Source organism: Talpa europaea (genome assembly GCF_964194135.1).
Source record: "Talpa europaea genome assembly, chromosome: 9".
NCBI lineage: Eukaryota > Metazoa > Chordata > Mammalia > Eulipotyphla > Talpidae > Talpa > Talpa europaea.
Window position 1 is genome coordinate 293,171 of NC_140076.1, and position 22,013 is coordinate 315,183.

At 66.3% G+C, this 22,013-nt stretch overlaps 3 protein-coding genes across 3 annotated transcripts; all 3 read right to left on the bottom strand.

Moving 5' to 3' along the window:
* Nucleotides 1–1,508: 1,508 nt before the first annotated feature.
* On the bottom strand, nt 1,509–4,817 carry MXRA8 (matrix remodeling associated 8; the record flags this gene model as incomplete). Its single annotated transcript, XM_084244033.1, has 10 exons — nt 1,509–2,083; nt 2,183–2,447; nt 2,494–2,531; nt 2,638–2,796; nt 2,921–3,385; nt 3,458–3,559; nt 3,643–3,939; nt 4,046–4,069; nt 4,361–4,497; nt 4,759–4,817. The coding sequence occupies 10 exons, from the start codon at nt 4,815–4,817 to the stop codon at nt 2,058–2,060; spliced, it is 1,572 nt and encodes a 523-aa protein (XP_084100159.1). The 3' UTR covers nt 1,509–2,057.
* A 7,000-nt stretch (nt 4,818–11,817) lies between these two features.
* On the bottom strand, nt 11,818–13,165 carry AURKAIP1 (aurora kinase A interacting protein 1; the record flags this gene model as incomplete). The annotated part of the gene is made up of 4 exons (XM_084244034.1): nt 11,818–12,021; nt 12,118–12,557; nt 12,667–12,744; nt 12,916–13,165. The coding sequence occupies 4 exons, from the start codon at nt 13,163–13,165 to the stop codon at nt 11,920–11,922; spliced, it is 870 nt and encodes a 289-aa protein (XP_084100160.1). The 3' UTR covers nt 11,818–11,919.
* A 1,688-nt stretch (nt 13,166–14,853) lies between these two features.
* On the bottom strand, nt 14,854–21,810 carry CCNL2 (cyclin L2; the record flags this gene model as incomplete). The annotated part of the gene is made up of 11 exons (XM_084243407.1): nt 14,854–15,238; nt 15,347–15,439; nt 15,523–15,634; nt 16,083–16,224; nt 16,311–16,415; nt 16,563–16,662; nt 19,027–19,091; nt 20,008–20,128; nt 21,064–21,173; nt 21,347–21,421; nt 21,526–21,810. The coding sequence occupies 11 exons, from the start codon at nt 21,808–21,810 to the stop codon at nt 14,887–14,889; spliced, it is 1,560 nt and encodes a 519-aa protein (XP_084099533.1). The 3' UTR covers nt 14,854–14,886.
* Between the last annotated feature and the right edge of the window lie 203 nt (nt 21,811–22,013).

A 22,013-nucleotide genomic window follows, 5' to 3' on the forward strand; every position in this document is an offset into this window, starting at 1 on the left:
GGCGGGCCGACGTGGGCACGCAGCGGGGCGGGGCGGGGCGAGGCGGACGTCGCGGGCGGGGCGGGCCGACGTGGGCACGCAGCGGGGCGGGGCGGGGCGGACGTCGCGGGCGGGGCGGGCCGACGTGGGCACGCAGCGGGGCGGGGCGGGGCGAGGCGGACGTCGCGGGCGGGGCGGGCCGACGTGGGCACGCAGCGGGCCCGGCGGCCGGGGCGCGCCCGGGGTCTCTCCGCCGCTCCCCGCGCGCCCGCCTCGGCCCCGTCGAGCGCGGAGCCCGGGCCGGACGCGCGAGGCCACACGCGCCGCGGGCCGCAGCCCCCCCGGCCGGTCGTGTCGCCCCGGGCTGCCGCGCGCGTCCCCGGGCAGGGGCCGGCTGAAGCCCCGCGGCCCGCCGGCACCGCGCGCCCCGGGGGCCAGAGGGGGGCCCCGCGCCGGGCGGCGACGCGCCCGCCCCGGCTCCCGGCTCCCGGGCCCGCCGCGGGCCAGCAGGCTCCCTCTGGGCGCCAGGCCGCGCCGGCTCGCGCGCCTCTGCGGGGCCCGGGCCGAGCCGCTAGCCGGGAGCCCGCGGGGCCCAGGGCCGGGCCGCGCCGCGAGGGAGGTCGCCGGGCGCCTGCCGGCCAGACCCGCCTCCCGAGGAGGGGCGCCCGGAGCAGCGCCCTCGGCCGCGAGCCCCGGCCCGGCGCCGCCCCCACCGCGGGCGCCGCTCTCCCCCGCCCTGAGGCCTGGGGTCCGGCGGGACTGGCTCCAGGACGACCCGAGCGCGCAGGGGCCGGGCACGCGACGCCGCCCGACGGTGGTTGGGGCGCTGCCACCTGCCGGGTCGTGAGCAGCCCCGGGCCCTGGGCCCCCGTGTCAGACTGACCAGGGATCTCCCTGCGGTCGCCTCCACGCCGCGGCGCAGAGGGCCTGCCCGCGCAGGCCTGGCTTCCCCAGAGGCCATCTGGGGGTGTCCCGGGGAGGAGACGGCCGCTGCCCTGAGAGCTTTTGCAGGGACAAAGGGCTGATGGTCACCCAGGCGGGTGGGGGCCCCAGCCGCATCCTGAACCCCGGCCGGATGGGGGGCAGCACGGAGCTTGAGGCCGGAGCCTGGGCCTGGCAGGAAGGGCCACACCGCAGCGGGGTTGCTGTGTACCCAGGAGGCTGCCCCGCTGGCCCCTGCAGGGTCCTGGGGGGGGACATTCCCCCTTTGCTGCCCCCACCCTCTTGGGAGCTCTTGGGGGATCAGAGGCTGCTGCTTCCCCAAGTCCCCTCCCTGCCGTCTGCTGCCTGAGAGCAGTCACTCCGTCCTGGCCCAGGGCTCACCTGCCCCCATCTCACATGAGGGCAGTCCCCTCCTGCCCGACTGCCCTCATGCTCACTGCCACCCCCCTCGGCCTTCTGCCCAGAGCAGGGGGCAGTGGCCTCGGTGAAATCGAGGACATCAGCTGGGGGCCTGGTCCGGCTCTGCGCCTGGGGCAGTGGGGTGCGAAGGCACACCTGGGCAGAGCCTGGAAATCAGATGTGGTCTTTATTGTGAAGGCAGCACCCTAGGAGGAGCACGGGTGGGGCACCAGGAGCGGCGGCACCGGCCACTCTGGGGCCGTCCTCACCCCTCCCCGTTCTCAGCACCAGCCCAGGACTCCGGTACAGGAGCAGGCTTGGTCAGGGTCAGGGTCCAGGAGCCGGTGCCTGGAAGCTGCTGGTGGGAAGCAGGCCAGCGGGGTGGACAGCGGGGAAGGGCCAGAAGCCAGAGGGGTGTCGGCAGGTCAGTTGTGCCAGGACAGGGTGAAGCTGTCCCCGTGCAGTGTCCCGGCCCCGCTCCTGCAGAGAGGGGTCTCTTGCCCCCACCGCAGAGGCCGAGCCGTAGGGCTTGGAGTACCCTGGCCGGCAGGGCTGTGGCTGGGTGCGGGGTACACGGCCAGCTGGTGAGGAGGGCGGCCTCCAGCGCAGGCCTGCTCTGCACCAGCCCAGGTCCAGGACAGCGGGACCAGCCGCTGGAGGGGCCTGGCAAGCCTTGGGGGCCGGGGGCGCTTGCAGGAAGGTGCCACCTGCAGCCGGCCCGGTCAGGGCCCCGGGTCCTACTTGCAGTACTCCTTCCTGAAGCCTGGAAGCAAGGGGACGCCTGGTCGGCCCCGCGGACCCGGTGCGCACCCACAGCCCTGCCCTGGGGACCGGGACAGGGGGCCCGCTGCAGGCCGCTCACCTCTGTCGAAGTCGAGGTCCTTGGCGGGCGGGGGGCCGTGTGCCAGCGCGGCCCGCTCCTTCAGGATGTTGTTCTTGTAATCTGGGGCAGAGAGCAGGTGAGCCGGCCCCTGCCCGGCCCGGGACCCCGCCTGTGCCTTTGAGGGGGCCTCACCTAGCTGGATGTCCTCGCTCCGGCGGGGAGGCTGGTCCCCCCTGGTCGGGGCAAGCTCTGCCATGCTCAGGTCCTGCCTGGAGGGGCAGGGGGGTGTGTGTGTGTGAGAGAGAGGGGGGGGGCGCCCCAGGAGGGCAGGGAGGAGGCACTCACCTCGCAGACTTCCCAGGCTGCGTGTGGCCGTATTCCTCACACCCTGGGGAGAGAGAGCGGCACTGGGGGCAGGACGTCCCCCCCCAGCTCTGGTCCGGCCTGTGCCCCCCGGCCGGGCAGGCGCAGCTCAGGGCCCCCGGACGCCTCACCTCCACGCCGGCGCTGCCGAGTGGCCAGGATGACCGTGATGAGCAGCAGGATGAACAGCAGGAGCGTGGCCAGCACGTAGCCCAGCTGCTGGAAGAAGTGGGCTCGGCCCTCGGGCACGATGAGGTTGATGACGCTGTGGCCGCGGGACAGCGTGGGGTCTGCGGGGAGCGAGGGGTGGCGTCGGGGCAGCCCCCGGCTCCCGCTCCAGGCTGGGGGCGGCCGGCCCCGGGCTCCGGCCTGGCCCCCCGCGCGCGCCCGGCCGCCGCGCCCGCGGCCTCGCACCTGGGCCGGGGCTGGAGCCGTTGCCGGGCGAGCCCCGCGGGGGCGGCGCGGCGGGCGCGGCGGGCGCGGCGACGCTCAGGTGGAAGACGCGGCGCTCGTGCAGGCCGCAGTAGTGGTGGTGCAGGTGGCAGGAGTAGGTGCCCTCGTCGGCCGGCTCCAGCGGGTCGATGCGCAGCGAGAAGTCGCCGCGCGCGAAGGCGTCCTCGGCCACGGCCACGCGCGCGCGCAGCAGGGCCGGCCCGTAGGCGCGGCGCTCGCCCGACGCGTACAGGTCGAGCAGGCGGTCGGCGCGGTCGTGCGGGACCCCGGGCGGCTGCCGGTCCCAGTGCGCCACCTGCTGCGCCTCCTCCACGTGCCGCTCGGTCCACACCTGCTCGCGGTTCACGCAGGGCAGCAGCGCGGGCGCGCCGCGCGCCACCACCAGCCGCGGCTCCTCGCCGTCCCAGCGCGCGCCGGCGGCCCGGGCTGTGGGGGGCGGCGGCAGCGCGTCAGGGCCGCGCCGGCCCGGGGGGGCGGGGGGCGGGGGGGGGCACTCACGGTCGGGGGTCACGTCCAGGCGGACGGCCAGCGTCCGGTCGAGCTGGCAGTAGTGGTGGTGCAGGTTGCAGGTGTACAGCCCCGCGTCCGCCTCGTCCACCTCTGCGGGGAGACCCGGTGAGCGCGCCCGCCGCGCCCCCCGCGCCCCCCGCGCCCCCGCCCCGCGCCCCCGCCGCCCCGCGCACCGCGGATGAGCAGTGAGAAGTTGCCGTCGTGGAAGGCGGAGGGCGCCAGCTGCAGGCGGCCCCGGTCCCGCGCCGCGTACACGCGCTGCTCGCCGGCCGAGTACATGTCCAGCAGCCGGCGCGGGGGGCCCGCGGGGCCGCCGCCGCGATCCCAGTGCACCACGCGCTGCCGGTCGCGCAGCCGGTCCTGCGTCCACACCATGCGCGGGCTCCGGCACAGCAGCACCGCCGGCGCGCCCGCCGCCCCGCGCACGGCCACCTCGGGCACCGGGGAGCTGCCCGGCGGCCCCGGCGGCCCTGGCGGAGGACGGTCATTAGGGGAGGAGCCGCCCCGGGGGCAGGCACGGGGTGGGGGGGGCGAGCAGGCCAGGGGGTGCTGGCTGGGGAGGAGGGGGTCACTAACCTGAGCACAGCAGGACAGCAGAACCTGAAGGGAGAGGGGAGGGGGTCACCCAGCAGGGCCCCCACCGGGTGCCCCGGCCCTGCTGAGCCCTTGGAGAGTGGGGCGCCAGAGCCCCTGCGGTCAGGGGACACTCTGTCCTCACAGCCGCCTGCCGGGCCAGCACTGCCCTTGGGAATGTGGAGCCCCGGGGTGGGGGGGGGTCAGACCCCACGGGAGGGGTGTCCCTTGCAGCAAGGCCCCAGCAGGCGCCTGCAGGCTGCGCCGCACCCCACGAGCCCTCGGGGTGCCCACAGCCTGCCCACAGTGCCCACAGACGTCCGAGGCAGAAGACGTCAGGGGTCACCAGCCAGCCGCCAGCCCACAGTCCAAGCCCCGGCTCCAGGCGCATGGCCCGGTGCCCGGACAGGAATGTGCTGGTCAGCAGGCCAGCCGGGCGGGCGAGGGCCCCGGGGCTGGGGGTCTGGAACAGATGCTGGGCGCCCCGCAGCTCCCGGGCCCCTCCATCCTAGTGCCCACTGCCCTGGAGGCCACAGGGAGCCTGCAGCCACGCGGGGCTTCCAGGAGACCCCAGCCGAGGTCCAACCTGGGGCCTCACGCTGTCCCACTCCCCAGGCCCCCCAGACCTGTCCCCCCAGACCTGTGGTGGTTCCATGATCCCCTGGAGCTCAGACGGGCTAGCCCAGAAACACCGGCCCCGGCCCGCCGCCCACCACCTGCACTCACTCTGCAGCAGCGCCAGCTTCCACAGCAGAGCCCGGGAGCACAGCTCCATGGCGCCCGCCCCGCTTTGTCTCTTCCACTCTAACTCTCCAGAAAAACAGCCCGGCCCCCTCCCCCTCCTCAGCACCCCCGTGACATCACGGAGCCCTGGGCTGGGCCGCCTACAGACCGCCCCCCTGGCTCCCAGGCCCTGGCCGCCCCCATCCTGGCGGGCCTGGCAGGGAGGGGCAGCCGCGGCCACCCTGTCCCAGATGGTTTGGTCCGACAGGCTCTGGTCCTGGAGGGGGCCGCAGTCGCTGGAGGGGAGGGCAGGACGCCCCGGGGCACAGTCCCAGATGTCGGGTGGGCCTGTCCACCATGTCGGGGGCCCTTCTGGGGCAGCTGCAGGGCCGGGGCTCTGGGGGCATGGGCCCAGGACACGCCCCAGGTGGGCAGCCCGACCCGGAGGCGCGGCTCCAGGCCGCCGTCCTTCCCAGGCTAGGAAAGCACCTAAGGGCTCAGCCCCCAGGAGCCGGCTCGGCCAGACGACTGCCCCCCTCCGAGGCTCAGCCCTGACCCAAGAGTGGCACCTGCACGGGGTACCTGGGGCTCCCAGACCCGCACCTGGCTGCATCTCCCCAGACACTTTTGCCCTCCAGCCAGGAGGGCAGGACCCAGGGGCCAAGCCAGGGGAGCGGTCCCTGCCCCCTGCCCCAGTCAAGGGCAGAGCCTGGTGTCCCTGGGATCAGACCCGCCCAGGTGCCCCGGGAGCACCCCAAGGCAAGGGACACCCTCCCCTCCCAGCACCAAGGCCGTGAGCGGGAGGAGGCCCAGATCTGAAGCTCTGGAACCCCACCAGCTCACATAAACACGGGGCGAGCAGGGCGTGCCCCGCGCAGGCCCGCCCTTCTGCTTAGGCAAACCTCAAGGCATCCAGGAAACCAAAACCCCACAGCGCGTGGATTGAGTTACAGCCTCGGCCCCACTCCCTGCCGGGCCGGGCCGGGCCTCAGCCCCCCAGGAGCCCCAGAGCCGCCGGGATCTGCAGGCCCATCTCCTCGGCCACGTGGACCCCCGGTGGGCCCCCCCCTTCCTGAACTGGAGTCGGGGCTTGGCCTCGCAGCTCCTTCCGGGGCCTTCATTCTGGAAAAACAAGCCCCACCCGGGGCCCGAGGCCTCTCCCTCTGCTTTCCTAACTGCTTTGCATTAGCGCTGGGGGCTGCCCGCTCCGCCCGTCACCAGCTGTGTCCTCGGGCGCCCACCCCGTGCTGGGCGGGCAGCGGTGCCCAGGCTGGTGCGCGGGCTGCACTGGGGGGGCGTCCCTCCCTGTCCTGAGCTGGGCCCCTGGGGCACGGCCCGCACCCTAACGCCCTGCGAGCTGCCCTCTGCCGGCAGGAGCCCTGGCCCCGCACAAGCGCCCCAGCGAGCAAGTCTAGGGCCGCCGCGGCCCCTGACCCCTGACCCCGGCAGGTCAGACAGACAGGGGAGCGCTCCCCACCGAGGCCAGCAGGGCCACGGTGAGCAGCCAGGGCCCGCTGCCTCCACCAAAACCCTCCGTAGGACACGCAGAGGGCAGCGGCCAGCCACCTGCCCCCACGCCGGGAACCGGGGTGGGCACCTGCACCCTGTGCCTCATCCTCCGGGAGGACAGAGCAGGACAACCCGGAGCCACTGGCCTGGCCGCGGCTCTGCCTGGCCCTGGGCCCTGGCCACCTCCCTTTCCAGGAGCCGGGCCGACCGGGGCAGCCGCCAGCGCCCACCAGCCGCGCCCCGGCCTGGACATTCCAGACAGCCTGGCTCACCCGGGATGCGGCCCAGACGGACGCGAGCTCGGCCGCTGCACCCAGCAAGGGCCCCGTGGCCGGGCGGGCAGCCCCCGCCAGGCCAGGAGCCGCAGCGAGCTCCCCGGAGGCAGGAAGTCCGCGCCCTGGACGGGCTCCGGCCACGCGGTCAGCACAACAGCGGCTCTCCCTGCTGGCCAGCGTCAGGACCCGAGGCGCCCCTGGCTCCCACGCGGCGTGGCGGGTGGGGCCCCATCTCAGCCACCCGGGGCACCCCCACCCCGCCCAGGCGTGAAGGCGCCTCGCGGGGACCCGTGCCCCTGCGGAGATGCCTGGAGAGAGACCCGGCTCTAGGGGTGGCCAGCCCGTCCCTCCCGAGGAAGCCTTAGGACTGGGGGAGCCCCGAGGCCCCTCCGACGCACAGCGGGGTCCGGCACACAGGCCGGCTGGTGTCTGCTCCCTGAACTGCCCTGGCAGATGCCCGCTCCTGCCCCTGCCCCCGCCGCCAGTCTCTGCGACTAGACAGCAGGTCAGCGCCGGGCAGGGGGCGGCTGCACACAGCTGTCTGTGGCTGCCCTGCAGATGCCACGTCCACTCGCCGACCAGCTCAGCGTCACCTGGGCGAGAGCAGGCATGTCCGCTACGGGGATCCCTGAGTTTTGCCGCCTCTCTGCAGAATTCCATTTTTTTTTTTTTTAGATTTATTTATTTATAGAACCGGGGTGCAGGCCAGAGGTGCGGGGGGTGAGAGGATTCACCAGAGAAGAGCGGGGAACAGAACAGGAGCAGCCTGACTTAAACACACTGCTGAGGGGCGCAGCGGGGAGGCAGGGGGGGTCTGCTGCGCCATGTGGGCAGCTCCCTGGCTGGCCGGGAATCGAACCCGCGCTGCAGAGGCTGCGGATGGCGTCACAGTGCTGCGCTCAACCCGCTGCGCCACCAGGGAGGCCCTGCGGATTTCAATTCTTTGTGGATTTTCTTGTTTAAAAATTATTTTTGCACAGAAGAGCTGGGGTACAGGCCAGATGTGGGGGGTGAGAGGGCTCCCCGGAGACAGAGTGGGGAGCAGAACAGGCAGATCCACTGAAACACTGCTGAGGGGGCACCCACAATGCGCTGCAATCTCTGCTGCAGGCCCTGTGATAACTGGGGCTGCGTGTGGGTGGGCCGGGGTGCTGCCGTGCGCCATCCTTGGGGCACTGCCAGCCGCTGTCCGGTGCCCACCGTGGGGGCCCTGCGCCAACCCAGGTGGGCACAGATGGGGCCCCGGGGGGGCTCCGACACGTGCACTTTGCTCTTCTGGGCACCCAGTAAGGGACCATGTGAGCTCTGCGGAGTTGGGGTCTCTGGTCAAGGGCCTGGTGAGCGCCAGGCTGGCTGCCCCCAGGGGTCCCCTTGCCGTGGACGTAATTCTCCTTGTCCCCAGGCGGAGGAAGAACAAGCGGCGCCTCAGGGACGGGGAGGCCGGGAGCAGCTGTATCGCTCATGCATGAGGGCCCAGACCTGGGGAGCCCCGGAAGGCCTGAGCACCCGCTTACAGGCCAAGGATTTCTTTTCACACAACTCTCCTTGCACCGCGTCCATCCTCTGCTGCAAAGTTCCGAAACAAGGGGCTGGGAAGAAGCAAGAACACAGGCATCCCGGGATGTCCTCGCCAAGAGACTGGCTTGCCGCGGCCCGAGCGCGGGGCTCTGCTCGTCGGCTGAGGAGCCATCTGCCGGGTGAGCAAAACGCCTGATGACAGCGGCACTGGATTGTCCGCTGCGCCAGCCTGAGACCCTCTCAGCGAGGAGCCGCGAAGATGGGTTTTGCCCTTCACTCTCCCCACTCCCTTCCCAGGACGCCACCTCCTCTGGCTCCAGGCCCCACCTTCCCGCTCAGGACCCCGCGTGGGGCTGGGGCTGGGCCCGCAGCCCTCCTGCCTGTGCCAGGAAGGGGGTGCCTCGTGGCCCACGGCGCTGTGCTCAGGTGGGTGCAGGGGCCATCTGCTCCCCACAAAGGCAAGCGCAGGGCTGGGCCGGTCCCGGGGTGCGGAGGCACACTGGGCGCTGGGGACACGTTGGGGCGCACGTCCACGGGGATGCTGCCCACTGGGAGGTTGAGCCGTGGCCACACGTCCAGCACCCAGCTAGGTTCCGAGACCCGTTATCAATGGAGCCGGGGCCCCACAGAAGGGACGAGAAGGGCCGGCCAGGACCCCCGGCGCAGCCGAGCCGAGGGAGGGATCCCGTGGCCACGCCAGACACGCGGGGCAGACGTGCCAAGCACCCTGTCCCGACTCGCACAAGGTGAGCGTCCACAGGGGCCATGGGGGTGCAGGGCCCTCGGACCCACCCTCCATGGCCCAAGCAGCACCCCCACAACCCGCCGCCCAGGGCCCAGCTTCCCGCCTCCTGCCCTGGCCCTGCAGCGACCTCTGCACCCCCCTTCCTCAGCTGGAAGCGCCAGGCTTCTGAGGTCAGGCTGCTGCATTCCAGCACATTCCACTGGTCAGAGGCCACAGCCTGGGGGACGCAGGACACAGGAAGGGGGGAGGGCGGGTCCTTCAGGGCCCTGGCCTAGGGACCGTGGGTGTGGGCCCCTTGGGGTCTAGAAGAAACCCCGAATAAACACGATCGCTCTGCCACATTTGTCTACTTCACCCGGCCCTGGGGCCTCTGCAGCCAGAGCTGACCCGAACCGGAGAGCGACGGTCAGGAAAGCTGAGCTCGCTGTGCTGTGCCCAGTCCAGGTAGCCTGACTGCCCAGCCTCCCCCCGCCTTTCTTCTCTCTGGGGCCGTGACCCTTCCTGAGGGGCCCTCCCGGGGCGCCGGCCCCTCTCCGTCCCGGACTCCTCAGCCCACAGAGGCGGGCACGGCAACCCCGCGGGGCGGTGGGGCACCCGGGGGAGAGGGATCACAGTGGCTGCAGCCTGTCCCCCGCGGGCCCGGAGTCTCCCTGATGCGCCAACCAATAGCCCTGCCGTGAAGGCCTCTGGCCGGTGCCTGCACCCAGCAGGCCTGCGGTCACCGGGGAGAGCCGCCGCCCCACGCTGAGCACACTGGACGCTACCGGTTGATCTGAACTCCAGACCCAGCCGGCTGGTGACCTCTCCCGGGGCCACCCCGTCCCGCTCAGTGTCCTGACACGCCCCGCAGCCAGGCTCCAGGCCACGCGCCCCTCATGCCAATGCCGGGACCACAGCAAGGCCCGGTGAACTGGGGGCCGTGGCTACGCGGTGGGAGCCGCCTAGTGGAGCATGAAGGCCCCTGCCGGTCACAGGGCGTGGCTGGAGCCCCGTGGCGCCCGGAGACCGGGGAGCAGAACGGTAGGAGACAAGGGACTGGGTCAGCGCAAAGCATGGAAGATGCCGGGAGTGGAAACTCAGCCACAAGCCGGCACCACAGAGGCAAGCCAAGGCCTGCAGCCCAGGGTCCAGCTGTGCCAGGCGGCCACATGGCCAGGCCCATGGAAGGACTGAAGCCCGCACTGTCCAGCCCAGCGAGGGTGTCCTCAGACCTTTTGGAGGGTGGCCCCTGCGCAGAGCAGCGGGCTCGGAAGTGGGTCTGCCAGGAGGCCCTGGACCTCGGACTTCAGGGGGCCAGCGAGAGGACCAAGCCGCCAGATGTCGGGGGGGGGGCATCGTTGGGGCAGAGACTCTCCCCAGGCCAGCAGTTGTGGGAGCCTGTGAGGAGCCTGCAGGCAGGCATGGGGGCCAGGGCCCTGCACCGAACCCCCAGGGGAGGGCGCACCAAGCAGTGTGTCTGAGCTTTGGTCAAAAAGCTGAAAAACAGGGGCCTCCCTGGGGCGCAGGGGTTAGCCTAAGCGCCGTGAAGCTGTCCAGACTGTGCAGCACGAGTTCGATCCCCGGCCGGGGTGCTGACCCACGTGGTGCAGCAGACAGACCTCCCCTGTCTCCCCGCTGCTCCCCCAGCAATGGATCTCAGTCTGCCTGTTTGGCTCCTGGCTGTCTCTGGCGAATCTCCTCAAGCCCCGCGCCCCAGCTCTTGGACGCATAAATTGTTATTAAAAAAAAAAAAAAAAAGTTGAAAGCTGCTGGCTGAAGGACAACAGATGTGCTGCCAACCCCGGCCCCACGGCTGTCAAATGACCAGCCTGGAACAGGCCTGACTTCCAGGCTTTTCTGGAGTCAAACAGGCTGACTGAACCCTGGCCTGAGGCACTCCCCAGCAGGGGGGCCTGGAGGCAGGTGGGCAGGCCAGGCCCCCAGTCAAAACCCCAGGATAGGTGCTGAGGGTGCCCGCTGACTGGCACCTGAGGTGCAGGGCGAGGCCCCACAGGCAGGGGGAGGCCACCTAGGTTTAGACAAGCCCAGCTGCCTCTGAGGTGGCGGTTGGGGCCTGAAGGCGCCCAGGCGGGGCAGGCAGCGGAGAGGGAGCCTGTCCTCAGGGGGCCGAGTGGCAGGTGGTGCGGGAGAAACAGCAGGACACCTGGGGAACCCCCAGACAGAAAGCACCCCTCCAGGGAGTCGGTGCCCCAAGAACACAGCCTCCAGGAGGGGGCTGGGCTGGGCTCTGGCTCCCGCAGCCCGAGGCCCAGCCCCTCGAGCCAGAGCTGGGCTGCAGACCGCCTGGCAGGCCATCAGCCAGGGAGGGCAGTGCGCGCGGGGTAGCTGCCGGGAGGGGAGGCCTGGCAGAAGCCCCGTTGCTGAAGCCCAGCCTGGAGCCCTGCCCACCCAGGAGGGCACCTAAGCCCAGCTGTGGAGCCTCTCGGCTGACAGGCACCTGGTGGACGGGGTCCCGAGTAGGACCTCAGGCCGCCGTGGCCACCCACTGCCTCAGGCACCCCTTGCAGCCTCACGCTGCCGCCTTGACAGGACTGCACCCTGAGAAGCTGCGGGGAGCTGTGCCAGGGTCCCCCAGGGTGTGCTGGCTCGTGGGTGCTCAGGCCAGGCGCAGGTGAACAACTGTGAGGGGAGACCAGAACTCAGCGGGCCGAGGGGGGTTTCGAGACAACACCAGCAGCACCGGGGCCCCCACAGGTGGCTCAGGAAAAGAGCTGCGCACCCCCGCCCCCGAGGGTGGGTGCCAGGGGGTGGGTGGGAAGCCACTGGCCAGCTCTGAGGACACTGAGGGGTGTTCCTGCCACCCTCCCCCTCAGAGGACAACCTGGCCCCACCCCACCCACTGCAGGCCAAGGCTCTGTACCTTGACGTGGACGCTTGCGTGTCCGCAGAGCCTGGGTCCAAGATCACTGAACCCCAGAACAAAGGCTGCGGATCTTCCCCCCACCTCTGGCCCAGGCCTGAAGGCCCCTAACACCAAAAGCCGGTTACGCTCCACTCAGGGGGATTCCTGCTACACACAGGAGCGGGTGGAGGCGCAGACAGCTGGCCCCCAGGTATTTATTACAGCAGGCTGTCTGTGCCGGGCAGCGGAGGGAGGAGGCCCCGGCTCATTTGCCTTTCAGGTAGATCTTGGGGGCCTGCCACCCCGAGGGAGCCTCCTTCAGGCCCGCTTTCAGCCAGATGCGCCTCAGGTCTCTCTCGAACTTCACCTGCGGGGCAGAGAGAGGGGCCGAGATGGGGCGTGAGGAAGGGGTCCTGGGCCTTGGGGTCCTGGGCCCTGCCGTCCCGGGAGGGTGGGTGCCCACCTGCTTCTGCTGAAGGCGTCCTTCCCGCACCTTCCTCCGCAGGAACCGCGTCCTCTTGACGAGCTTGCGGTACTTGTGGTGGTTCATCTTGCGCCGGCGGATCTTCAGCACGTTTCTGCACTGCATCGAGGGAGCGTCCCGCTCCGCCTGCCCCCCCTGCTCAGCCCCACTGCCCTTCTGACTCGGTGGGCACTCGTAGGGCGGGAGTGGGCACCCTCGGGACCCGGCATCCAGCCTGGGCAGGAGGCAGCGCGCGCTCAGGCAGCTCTCCAGGGGGCTGATGGACATCTTCCTGGGGACCAGCACCTCCTCCAGCGCCAGACGCACCCCCTTGCCAGGAAGGGAGTCGGCCCCACAAGAGCCTGCTGGCCGCGCGCTGTAAGGGGCCCTGCAGGCCGGGCTGGGCAGGCCGCGCGGGGCGGGCCGGGGCCGGGGGCAGCCTGCAGGGAACGGGACGCCGTTACCGCGGGTCGGGGACGCAGCCCGGCGCGCCCAGCGTCGCCTCCGCGCCGAGGGCCCGCGGCCCGCCCTCCCGGCCCGGGCGCTTACCTCCCGCGGCGCCGGCCCTGAGCAGCCGCGACGCCAGGCGCCCCAGGAGCATGTCCGCGGCCGCGCGGTCCCGCGGCGCTGCAACGAGGGGCGCCGGTCAGGAGGCCCGGCCCGGCCCGGCCCGGCCCGCCCGCCGCCCGCCCGCTAGGCACGTGCTCGGGCGGCCGGACGAGCGCACACGCGCCCCGCCACCCCCGGCGCGCCCCGGCGGGCGGCCGAGCCCCCGGGACACCCGCGCGGGGACCTCACCCGCCGGCTCCGCGCGCCTCGCCCGACCGGACGCGAGACCCGGGGACCACGGCGCGCCGAGCGCTTCCGGTACGTCTCCAACGCGGCGTCCGGGTCCGCGCGCGCGCAGGCCCGGTCGGTCCCTGAAGGGGAAGGTTCCGGCCTGAGGCCCCGCCCCTTTACCCCGCGAGCCCGGAGGCGCTCTCCGCGCGTGCGCGCCACGACCCGCCGCAGGTCCGGGGGGCCCGGAGGCGGTCGGAAGTGGCGTCATCCGGCGACGGAAGTGGCCGGGCGGCTGCGCTCGCTTAGCCGGGAGGCCTGGGCACGGGAGCGCGCCGCCGAGGCCGCGGTCACCCGCAGGCCCCCGGGAGGCTGTGACTTGGTCACTGGCGAGCCACGCGGGCCGATGGGCGCCCCGCCCCTGCTGCTCGCGGCCCTGCCGACGGGGCTCCGGGCAGTCGAGTCCAGGGGCTTCCAGCCCGCGGGCAGGGCTGGCCCCACCCCGGCCGTCGACCCTGGGCGCCCCAGGGAGCAGCCACCTTGCCCCGCCAGCCGTGACCCTGGGCAGCCCCGCGAGTACCCGGCCCGGCCCCGCCCGCTCGGAGGCGCTCCCGCAGGCGTCTGCCTCAGGGACGCCACTGGCCCCACCCGAGCCCTCCCGCACCCCCAAGCGGCTCCGCGGGGCTCCTCAGCATGGGGAGAGCAGGCAGGCAGAGCTTGACTTAAACTCGAACACTTTGGGCCTCGCCGGTGGCGCGGCGATTTGAACGCAGCACTATGAAGCCGTCTGCAGCCTCAGCAGTGCGGGTTCCATCCCGGCCGGCCAGGGAGATACCCACATGGTGCAGCGGACTTCTCCTGTCACACCCGCTGCTCCTAGCAGGTGTATATTTTGTGCATACTCCTAGCAGCAGTATATTTTGTCAGTCTGCCTGTTCTGTTTCCTGCTCTGTCTCTGGGGAATTCTCTAACCCTCCCGTGCCTCTGGCCTGTATCCCGGCTGTTGTATAAATAAGTCAATCTTAAAAAACCTCCAACGCGTTAATGAGGTCCCGCACACAGTGGAGCAGGCCTCGCTGACTCCCCTGCATCCCAGGCAGGGAGAACTGTGTATGCCGCGGGTGCCGTGGGTCTAGGGGAGACTCCACGCTTCAGAGCTGCTGGTCAGCACGCAGCCTCCCAGATAAAAATACACGGCTTGGGCCTCCCCTGGTGGCGCAGGCGGTTGAGTGCCCTGCTGTGAAGCTGTCCGCAGCCTCTGCAGCGCTGCTTCCATCCCTGCCGGCGGTGGAGGGTCCCACATGGCATGGCAGACCTCTCCTGTGGCGCCCCCTGCTCTCCTCAGCAGTGTATTTCCTCAGCCTGCCTGTTCTGCTCCCGGCTGTCTGGTGAATCCCCTCACCCTCCTGCACATCTGGCCTGTACCCCGGTTCTTGTGTAAATGAATAAATCTTAAAAAATAATAAACAGCTTTCCACACAGGTCTAAATGCCTTCACGTTTTAAAAATCCGAATTCTACACACGAGTTTTAAGCTGACAATTTAAATTGAGTTTGCACAGATAGCTTTAACTTGTATCAAACACGTTTATTTACAATGCGCATAGAGAACGGGGCTGTTGGGCCATTCTCTCATGAAACTGTAAAATGCGTACACCAGCACGGCCTAATATAGGCAGCGGTTCTCAGTCATTCTCTTGGTTCGACGTAATTGAGGGTCCTCACGGAGCCGGAGCCAGCCCGTCATTAGCACCAAGCCACACCACCAGGGCATCCGCCAAGCTCCATGTCCAGACTCGCAAGGCTGCCTGGCAGGGGCCAGTGCCTGGGTGGGCCATGCCCAGACTGGCCTGAAGGGCATCTCCCGGCCTTGAGTCCATCTCCAAATTCATCACAAGGTCCAGCGGCTGCATTTCCAAAGAGCTGTACCACAGGGCCTGACACGCCGAGATCTGCACGCCAAGAGCTGCAGGGCAGCCCCCGGGAGCCCACCTCACCTCCGATGCCTGCTGTGCCCAGGGTGGTCCCGCTCATAGCGATGCCCGCGCTCGTAGGACCGCGAGCGCTCCCGCCGCTGCTCTCGGTAGTAATGGCTCTTCTTCTTGTACTTGCCAGAGTTATCTGGCCGCTCCCGGGAGCGGCTCCGGGAACGGGAGGAGCTCCGGCTCCGGGATTTGTGAGGCTTCTGGCCGGGGTACTTGCAGTCCTTGGTCTTGCGGTAGCTCCTTACCTTGGAGCCTTTGTAGGGAGCACTGCGGTGTGCCTGTCTTGGTGGGGAGTCGCTCCGGCTCCTCGAGCGGCTCTGGGACTTGGACCCGCCAGAGGTTGAGCCACTGTCGCTCTTCCTGTGGGGGAGGACAGCACTGACCTTCTGGCGCCCACACACCCAGGGTTAGGAGTGACGGTCCCAGAGGCATGGCCACCCCACCCCCGGGGGGCTGAGCAGCACCCACCTTCTCTTGGGAGAAGCGGATCTCGATGGGGACCTGGAGTAGCTCTGTTCGCAGCTGCCGCTCCGGCTTCGACTCCCTCGCCCCTTGGGCAAGCTGAGAACAGGGTGGTGCAGTCAAAGACCAGACTTTTGTCTCCAGTGAACCCCAACACCCATCCTGGCCCTGGGGCCTCTTACCCGTTCACCGGGCTGTCTGCCTTGGCCTTCTTCACACCCTCCGTTTTCCTCTTGATGTTCTTCCCAGAGAGTGGGGAGGGCTTGCTCCCCTTGCCTTCTTTGGGAGACTCCGCTAAAATCAAATGCAAGTTAAAACCTGACATCTGAAAGCTGTTCTCCTGCAACGTCTATCCAATGACCGAGGATCTCTCGATCTCACCTGACCACACCCCCAAATGACAAAGTCTTTCTCCCCCACCTCCTCCCAGGCACTGGGCATTTAACGCTCAACTCCAGCACCTGTCCACGCCACCCTCCCCCAAGTTTATACAACTTGGAAGGCCAATGGAAGGCCAGATGGACAGAAGCGCTGCGGAAAGCACCCCACCCCCACCCCAGACTCTGGAAACAATAGAAATGAAAGCCTTTGGGAGCCCGTTTAGTTTCCAGTGTCACCAAGTATCTGGCACCGGCGACTCCAGTGCCTACCCAGGGCTCAGACCAGCGACAGATTCGGTGCCAAGATGAATCTAGAGGATGGAGGAGCCCACTGCCCGGGGCACTGGGGCCGAGGCACTCACCCAGCTTGGGGGCGGGAGAGAAGCCCGAGGTGTTGTCCTGCACCGGCGCACCCCCGGGGAGTAGGCCCTTGGCCTGCGCCTTCGCCTCCTCAATGGCGTGCTTCCTCTTCTCCACCTCGCTCTCCAGATGCGTCAGATCCACCTGCAGAAGCCAAAAGCCATTCGTCAGACCAGCTCGTCTGCGGTCAAACACTCACGCGCCACATGAAAAAAAATAAAGAGATGAACCTTTTTCCGGGTATAAAGCTGCAGGATTTTTAAGCAAATCTCTTGAATTTCTTCTTCGGTTGCTCCGAACAAGAGAAACCAATGGGGCCGGTTGGGCAGCGGGATCTGGAGCCAAACGTGAAGGAAAATTTCACTTCATGGCAGACAAAGTTCTTCCAGCCACAACAGGCAGGCGGCTTTTTGCCAACACGGATGACAATAACCCGAAGGGGCCAGGGCAGCTCACAGGGCCGGGGGTGGCAAGGCACTGACCTCCAGCGTCCGGGCCGCGAGGTAGATGCAGGCGCAGGCGATGCCCTCGGGCTGGAAGCGCACAAAGACGTCCGTGCGGAGGCTGTCGTTCATGTAGTTCCTGTAAAGCAGACGCAGAGTCACGGGGCCGCCAGCGTGGGCGCCCGTCGGCGTCACCTACAGCCACTGCGCCTCTCTGCGCCACCTGCCGGGACTCAGGCTACGTTGTCCAGGGGTCTCGGGAGTTAGTGGAGGAACCGGCTACCTGCTGCTCCTGAGTACAGGGCAGGAAGACGGGGGCCGCTGAGAACGAGCCCGAGAAGCTGCTCAACGCAGGGACTACTGCTGCTATGACAGAGAACCGACTTTGACTTTGCTCTTCCCTCTCGACTTTTGCTCTCATGCACAACACGGTGGCTCAGAGAGAACGTCCACGGTAGTGGTCAAGATGCACTGGACTAGAGAAACCTAAATGCTCGAAATCCACAGCGCAGAGGAGCAGGCAGACTCAAATGAACCGCATGGGGCCCACGAGGCTCTGCGGTGGGTCATCCGCTGGTGTCCCTTCTCCCGAAGAGCTGCTCCGGCCTGGCCCTTCTTCTTCCAGAGGGAGTCCGCTTGGACAAGGGGAACGCCCTTGGGTGCACGGCAGCATCACGCAGGAGGCGGCTCTGCACCCAGAGGGGTCCTCTTCTCAGGCTTATCAAAGAGCTGTTTCCAAACTGTCCCATTTCAACAAGGAGTCTTAAAGTGAACATTCATAAAATCAGACAAAAGCAACAAAATACTACAAGTTCATCACAATTAGCACATTTAAAACTTTATCATACTTTAGAAGCTCTAAAATACAAAACATTTGCATTTTTTAAGACATTAAAGGATTTGAAAATGAGCATATATTCAACATTTTTCTTCTGGTATACTTCTCCAAGATTAATAAACTAGTAAAACTAAACCTCATGTTAAACTTATCAGTGTTACAAAAACAAAACATTGATTCCATGAGAAGACAGTGGAACTGGTCACATAATCACTGCCCTTAACAATCCCCAGTGTGGCCAGCAGGTCAGGCCGCGTTCTCACTTACCAGCCCACCCCACCCTGCCCTATCTGTCGTAACCCCCAAAGACGGTGACATACGAACAGAAACCTCTCATTGGAAGGTTTTACACAGATAACCGAGGGGCGCCTGGTGCTGGGACTCTGCTCCAGGCACCCAGAGGCCTTCCAGAAAGAGGCCTGTGTCCCCAGAGGGCAAGGGCACAGCCCTCTCTATGGACACAGCCACCGGTAAATTTTTTGGTTGCGATAAAAGAACCTCAACATTCAGTATAAGTAACATTAACTGTTAATTTCTTATGTCCTAAAAACATACGAAGTCCTCAAAACAGACATTTAAACTTATCTCTCTATCAGAAGGAAATTACAATGTAAAAACGTCCAGGGAATAATTTAAAGATGCACACCTTTTACAAGAACGTGTCAGTGCTTAGCTGCTGCAAAAAGCAGCTTTAGCACTTCCAGAAATAACAAATGACATGATCCCAAACTGAGGTCTGATTTCCCATCAGCCAATTTGTATAGCTCTCCAGAGAACGTCTGGAGAGAGAAAGGTACTGCATCTTTAGTGCACAAGTACAGCAGTTTTAAGGGACACAATTCAAGTGAAAACAGTTATCAACTCTTATCAATACAGTTACCAAAGCACGACAGAGGGTTAACAAGAAGCACAACCGCCAGAGAGCACGCAGCGTCGGCCGGCACTAGACTATCGTGCGCACACCGCCATCTAGAGCCAGCCTTCGTGGAGAGCCTGCACTGGATTGGCTGAGGACGGCCGCTGTCCCTGCACCAAAGCGCTTGGACAGTAGAGGAGAAGTCTTAGTCACTTACCCTCAGAGGCTACCCTTTGATTGAAAGAGTACAGAAAAGAAAAGTCAAAATAGGTTCTCTGTTAGGCACGGCATAGCACCAGACAATTCAGGCAGCAAAAATATGACCCGTACACACTTAACTCCATGAAAAACTGACAAAGCACCCAGCACTAAACTGGTACCTCAAGTTTCAATTTTAGCACAGGCATTGTTAAAACCAGGCTCCAGAACCGCAATCTAACCCCTCTTCCTCCCACAGGACTTGCCTCAAAAGGGGCAGTAAAAGCAATTCCACAGGAGACGTAAGAACACTACTTGCCTGTTGACACTTGTGGGGAAGACCCCGACATGCCAAGTCAACAGTCCCCCAAAAGGGAAGTCCCCTGACTGCTCCCCTCCAGGGTGGGGAGCAAGCACCCACCACCTTACCGTCACACCAAGCCTGACATTTTGGGAGGGAGGCCGGTTGGAATTTACAAGGCAGGGACACCGGGCACTCAGACAACTCCAGCCCACAACCAAGTCATGGGACTCCCCACTGCCCAGTGCCACACACCAACACCTCCTGCACTGCCCCGGCTGGCCTCAGGAAGCAAGGAAGGTCAACTCACCATGCGGTCTGGACCAGGTGCTGGTTACGCTCACACTCTAACACCTGAAGGTACATAACGATTATCTGGAAGATACGGGTCAGGCAGTTATTACCAAGACACACGAGAACGCAGCATTTAGAACTTGATGGTGTCCGTGCAGCAAAAAATTCTCATGCTAGATCCCAGGGCTGGGTTCTGGTCACACAGCTGCGGGATCAGCTGGAGGGAGCTTTTGCTGACACACCTGCTACCTTTTGGTAACCAGGAAGCACACAAGCACAGGAGGACCAAGCTGCACCAGCACACAGGGCGCAGAGCTGACGTCTCGTCTTCAACACCTTTCCCACAGGTAAGATCAGCCTGCCTACAACCCCATCCCCCAGTCAGCACAGTCACCAGCTTAAACTAAAGACAGTGAGGAAACACTTCCAACAGATAAAGAAAAACTCTTACAGCTATGGAGAGTAACTGAAGAATTTGAACCATCAAAGTCAAACAAGATATGAGGAAACCCACCACTAAAATTGGAATGAAAGCAGACGCGGAAGAACAAGTGTGTGTAAAGCAAGCGTGTGTCTGAGCACACGGTGAAAGGCCCCACGGCAGCATAGAGCAGCCATAGGGGCTCCAAGCTGCTGTAGTTCCTGTCCACGTAAAAGGGTTCAGGATTCCTCCGATTCCTCCACAAGAGGAAACAAGTCTATCACCGAAGTGACTTTTAAAAACCAGCTGTTCAGAGAAAAAAACCAACTTCTAAACTGCTAGATCTCTAAACCATTCATTACTGTTCTCATAAAACCAAATATAAAAGATGTTCTTTTCAGCCCTTAAAAGAATACCATCAAAACTAGCAGCTGGCACACGAAAGCCACTAAATAAACGGTTTCAGATCATAAAAAGGAGAAAGCCAAGTGGGGTGCGTTTAACCCTCTCCAGCCACAGCGCTGGTCCCAGTGGGGAGGAGCCACAGAGCCCAGGAGGCCGCGGAGCCACACCCACCTTGTGCGGGTGTTTCACATGGACACAGAAGCCCAGCTCTTTGAGGACTCGTCTCTCCGCCTTTATAATTTGGTTCTTTAAGTTGACGTAATCTTGATCCAAGAGAAGAGGTACGGGTTTCCTGCAGTGACAAAGCGTGTGGTCTGCACGAAGATCACACAAGGCATGTGCTGCTGACCCCTGGCTGCCCCCACGGGAGAGCATCTGCTCCAGCCGAAGAGCCCAGAGGCCCACTTCACCTCCCTCGAGCAAGCCAGCTTCACTCAGGTGCCACTTCAAGCGCCCACTCCTGACTAGCAGGTAGCTGGTGCCCCTAAGAACCCGACTGAGCACGGTGGAGGCTCCAGATTTTATGGCATAGGGCTAAGCCCGCCCTGTGTGGCTCCAGTGCTGAGGCACACCGGAGGGTCAGAAAAGCATGCCCCTTAAACACCGCTGAGCCGTTTTGCCAAGGGCCAACACAAGCTCTACCAGCGAGCTGTCTGGGCTAGGGTCTAGGCAGCGGTTCTCAACCATGGACAGTTTCACAACCCCAAGCCGCATAACCCAGACTAGTGGCCAGAGAGCAGGGCAGCTGCTAAACACCTGCCACTGCCAAGGACAGTCCCCACCAGAACTGTCGGGTGCCAAGGCAGAAAACCCTGCTCGGCATTCAGACAATGACAGGACCAGCAAAACTAGCCACAGCGCCCAGCCCTCCAGGCCACGGGCTCACAGGATCTCCTCCAGAAGCACTGCTGCAGGGCCTCCCTGGTGGCCCAAGGAGTTAAGCACCGCACTGTGAATCTGTCTGCAGCCTTCCCAGCGTGGGTTTGATCCTGGGTCCGCCAGGAAGCAACCCACAGGGCGGAGCAGACCTCTCCTGTCTCCCCACTGTTCCCCTCAGCAGTGTGCTTCCTCAGTCTGCCTGTTCTGCCCCAGCTCTGCCTCTGGAGAATCCTGTCGCCCCCCGCATCTCTGGCCTGTACCCCAGCTCTTACATGCATAAATAAATCTTTAAAAAAAAAATAGCACTACTGCAAACAGCCGCCCACGACCCGCGGCGGAGACGCTCACTTTTTCTCTCTCAGGTGGCGCAGACGGTGAAAGACATTGATGACGTCGCGGATGCGCCGCGGAGCCTCCTCTATCTTGGACGCCAGGTGGACGCAGGCCATGGACACGTGCTGAAAGAGCAACGCCGGCGGCGGGGTTGCGTCCGGGAGGCCCCCGCTGGCTTCGGGGGGTTCCCGGGTGGGGCCGGGGCAAAAGGCGGCCTGGGGGACAAGAGCCGCGAGGGGCGCCCCGCACCCCCGCGAGCCCCGCTCGGGCCGGAAGGCGGCGGCCGAGCGGCCCTTACCTCCATGGAGTGCTTCACGAAGGACTTGGTGTAGAAGAAGCGCTGGAACAGCACCTGCCCGGTAGCCATGGCCACCTGGGGAGAGCGCGCCCGTGACTGCGCCGCCCGCCGCCCGCCGCCGCCCACACAGCCCGCCCGCCCGGCGCGGCGGTTGCCCGGCGGCTCGCGGCCGCCCCCACCTGCGGCAGGCGGAGCAGGATGCCGGCCGCCTGGATGAGCTCGCAGCCCACCACGCGGAGGTCGGTCTCGGTGTCGGTGTCCAGGCCGCTCGACATGGACGGCGTGAAGCGGAGCTTGTCGTCGGGCAGGAGGCAGTTCTCCAAGGTGATGAGCACCCCGGAGTACAGCCGGTCCCCGATCAGCACGCCCTGCGACCCGGGGGCCGCGCCGCCCGGGCCCGGCACGCCGGCCGCCGCCGCGGGGCCCGCCTGCCCCTGAGCCCCGGCCGCGGCCGCCGCCGCCATTTTGTGCCGCCGACTCCCTTCGGCTCCTTCCCGGCAAGGCGGCTCCTCGCAACGCTTTACGCCGCCCGCCCCGCCCCCTCGCGCGCCATTGGCTCGGCCGGCGGGCGGCTCAGCCACGATTGGCTCAGCGAGCTGCCAGTTTGCGCGGCCACGCCGGAAGCCGGAGCGGGCGGGCTCATTACCCAGAGGGCCCCGCGGCGACG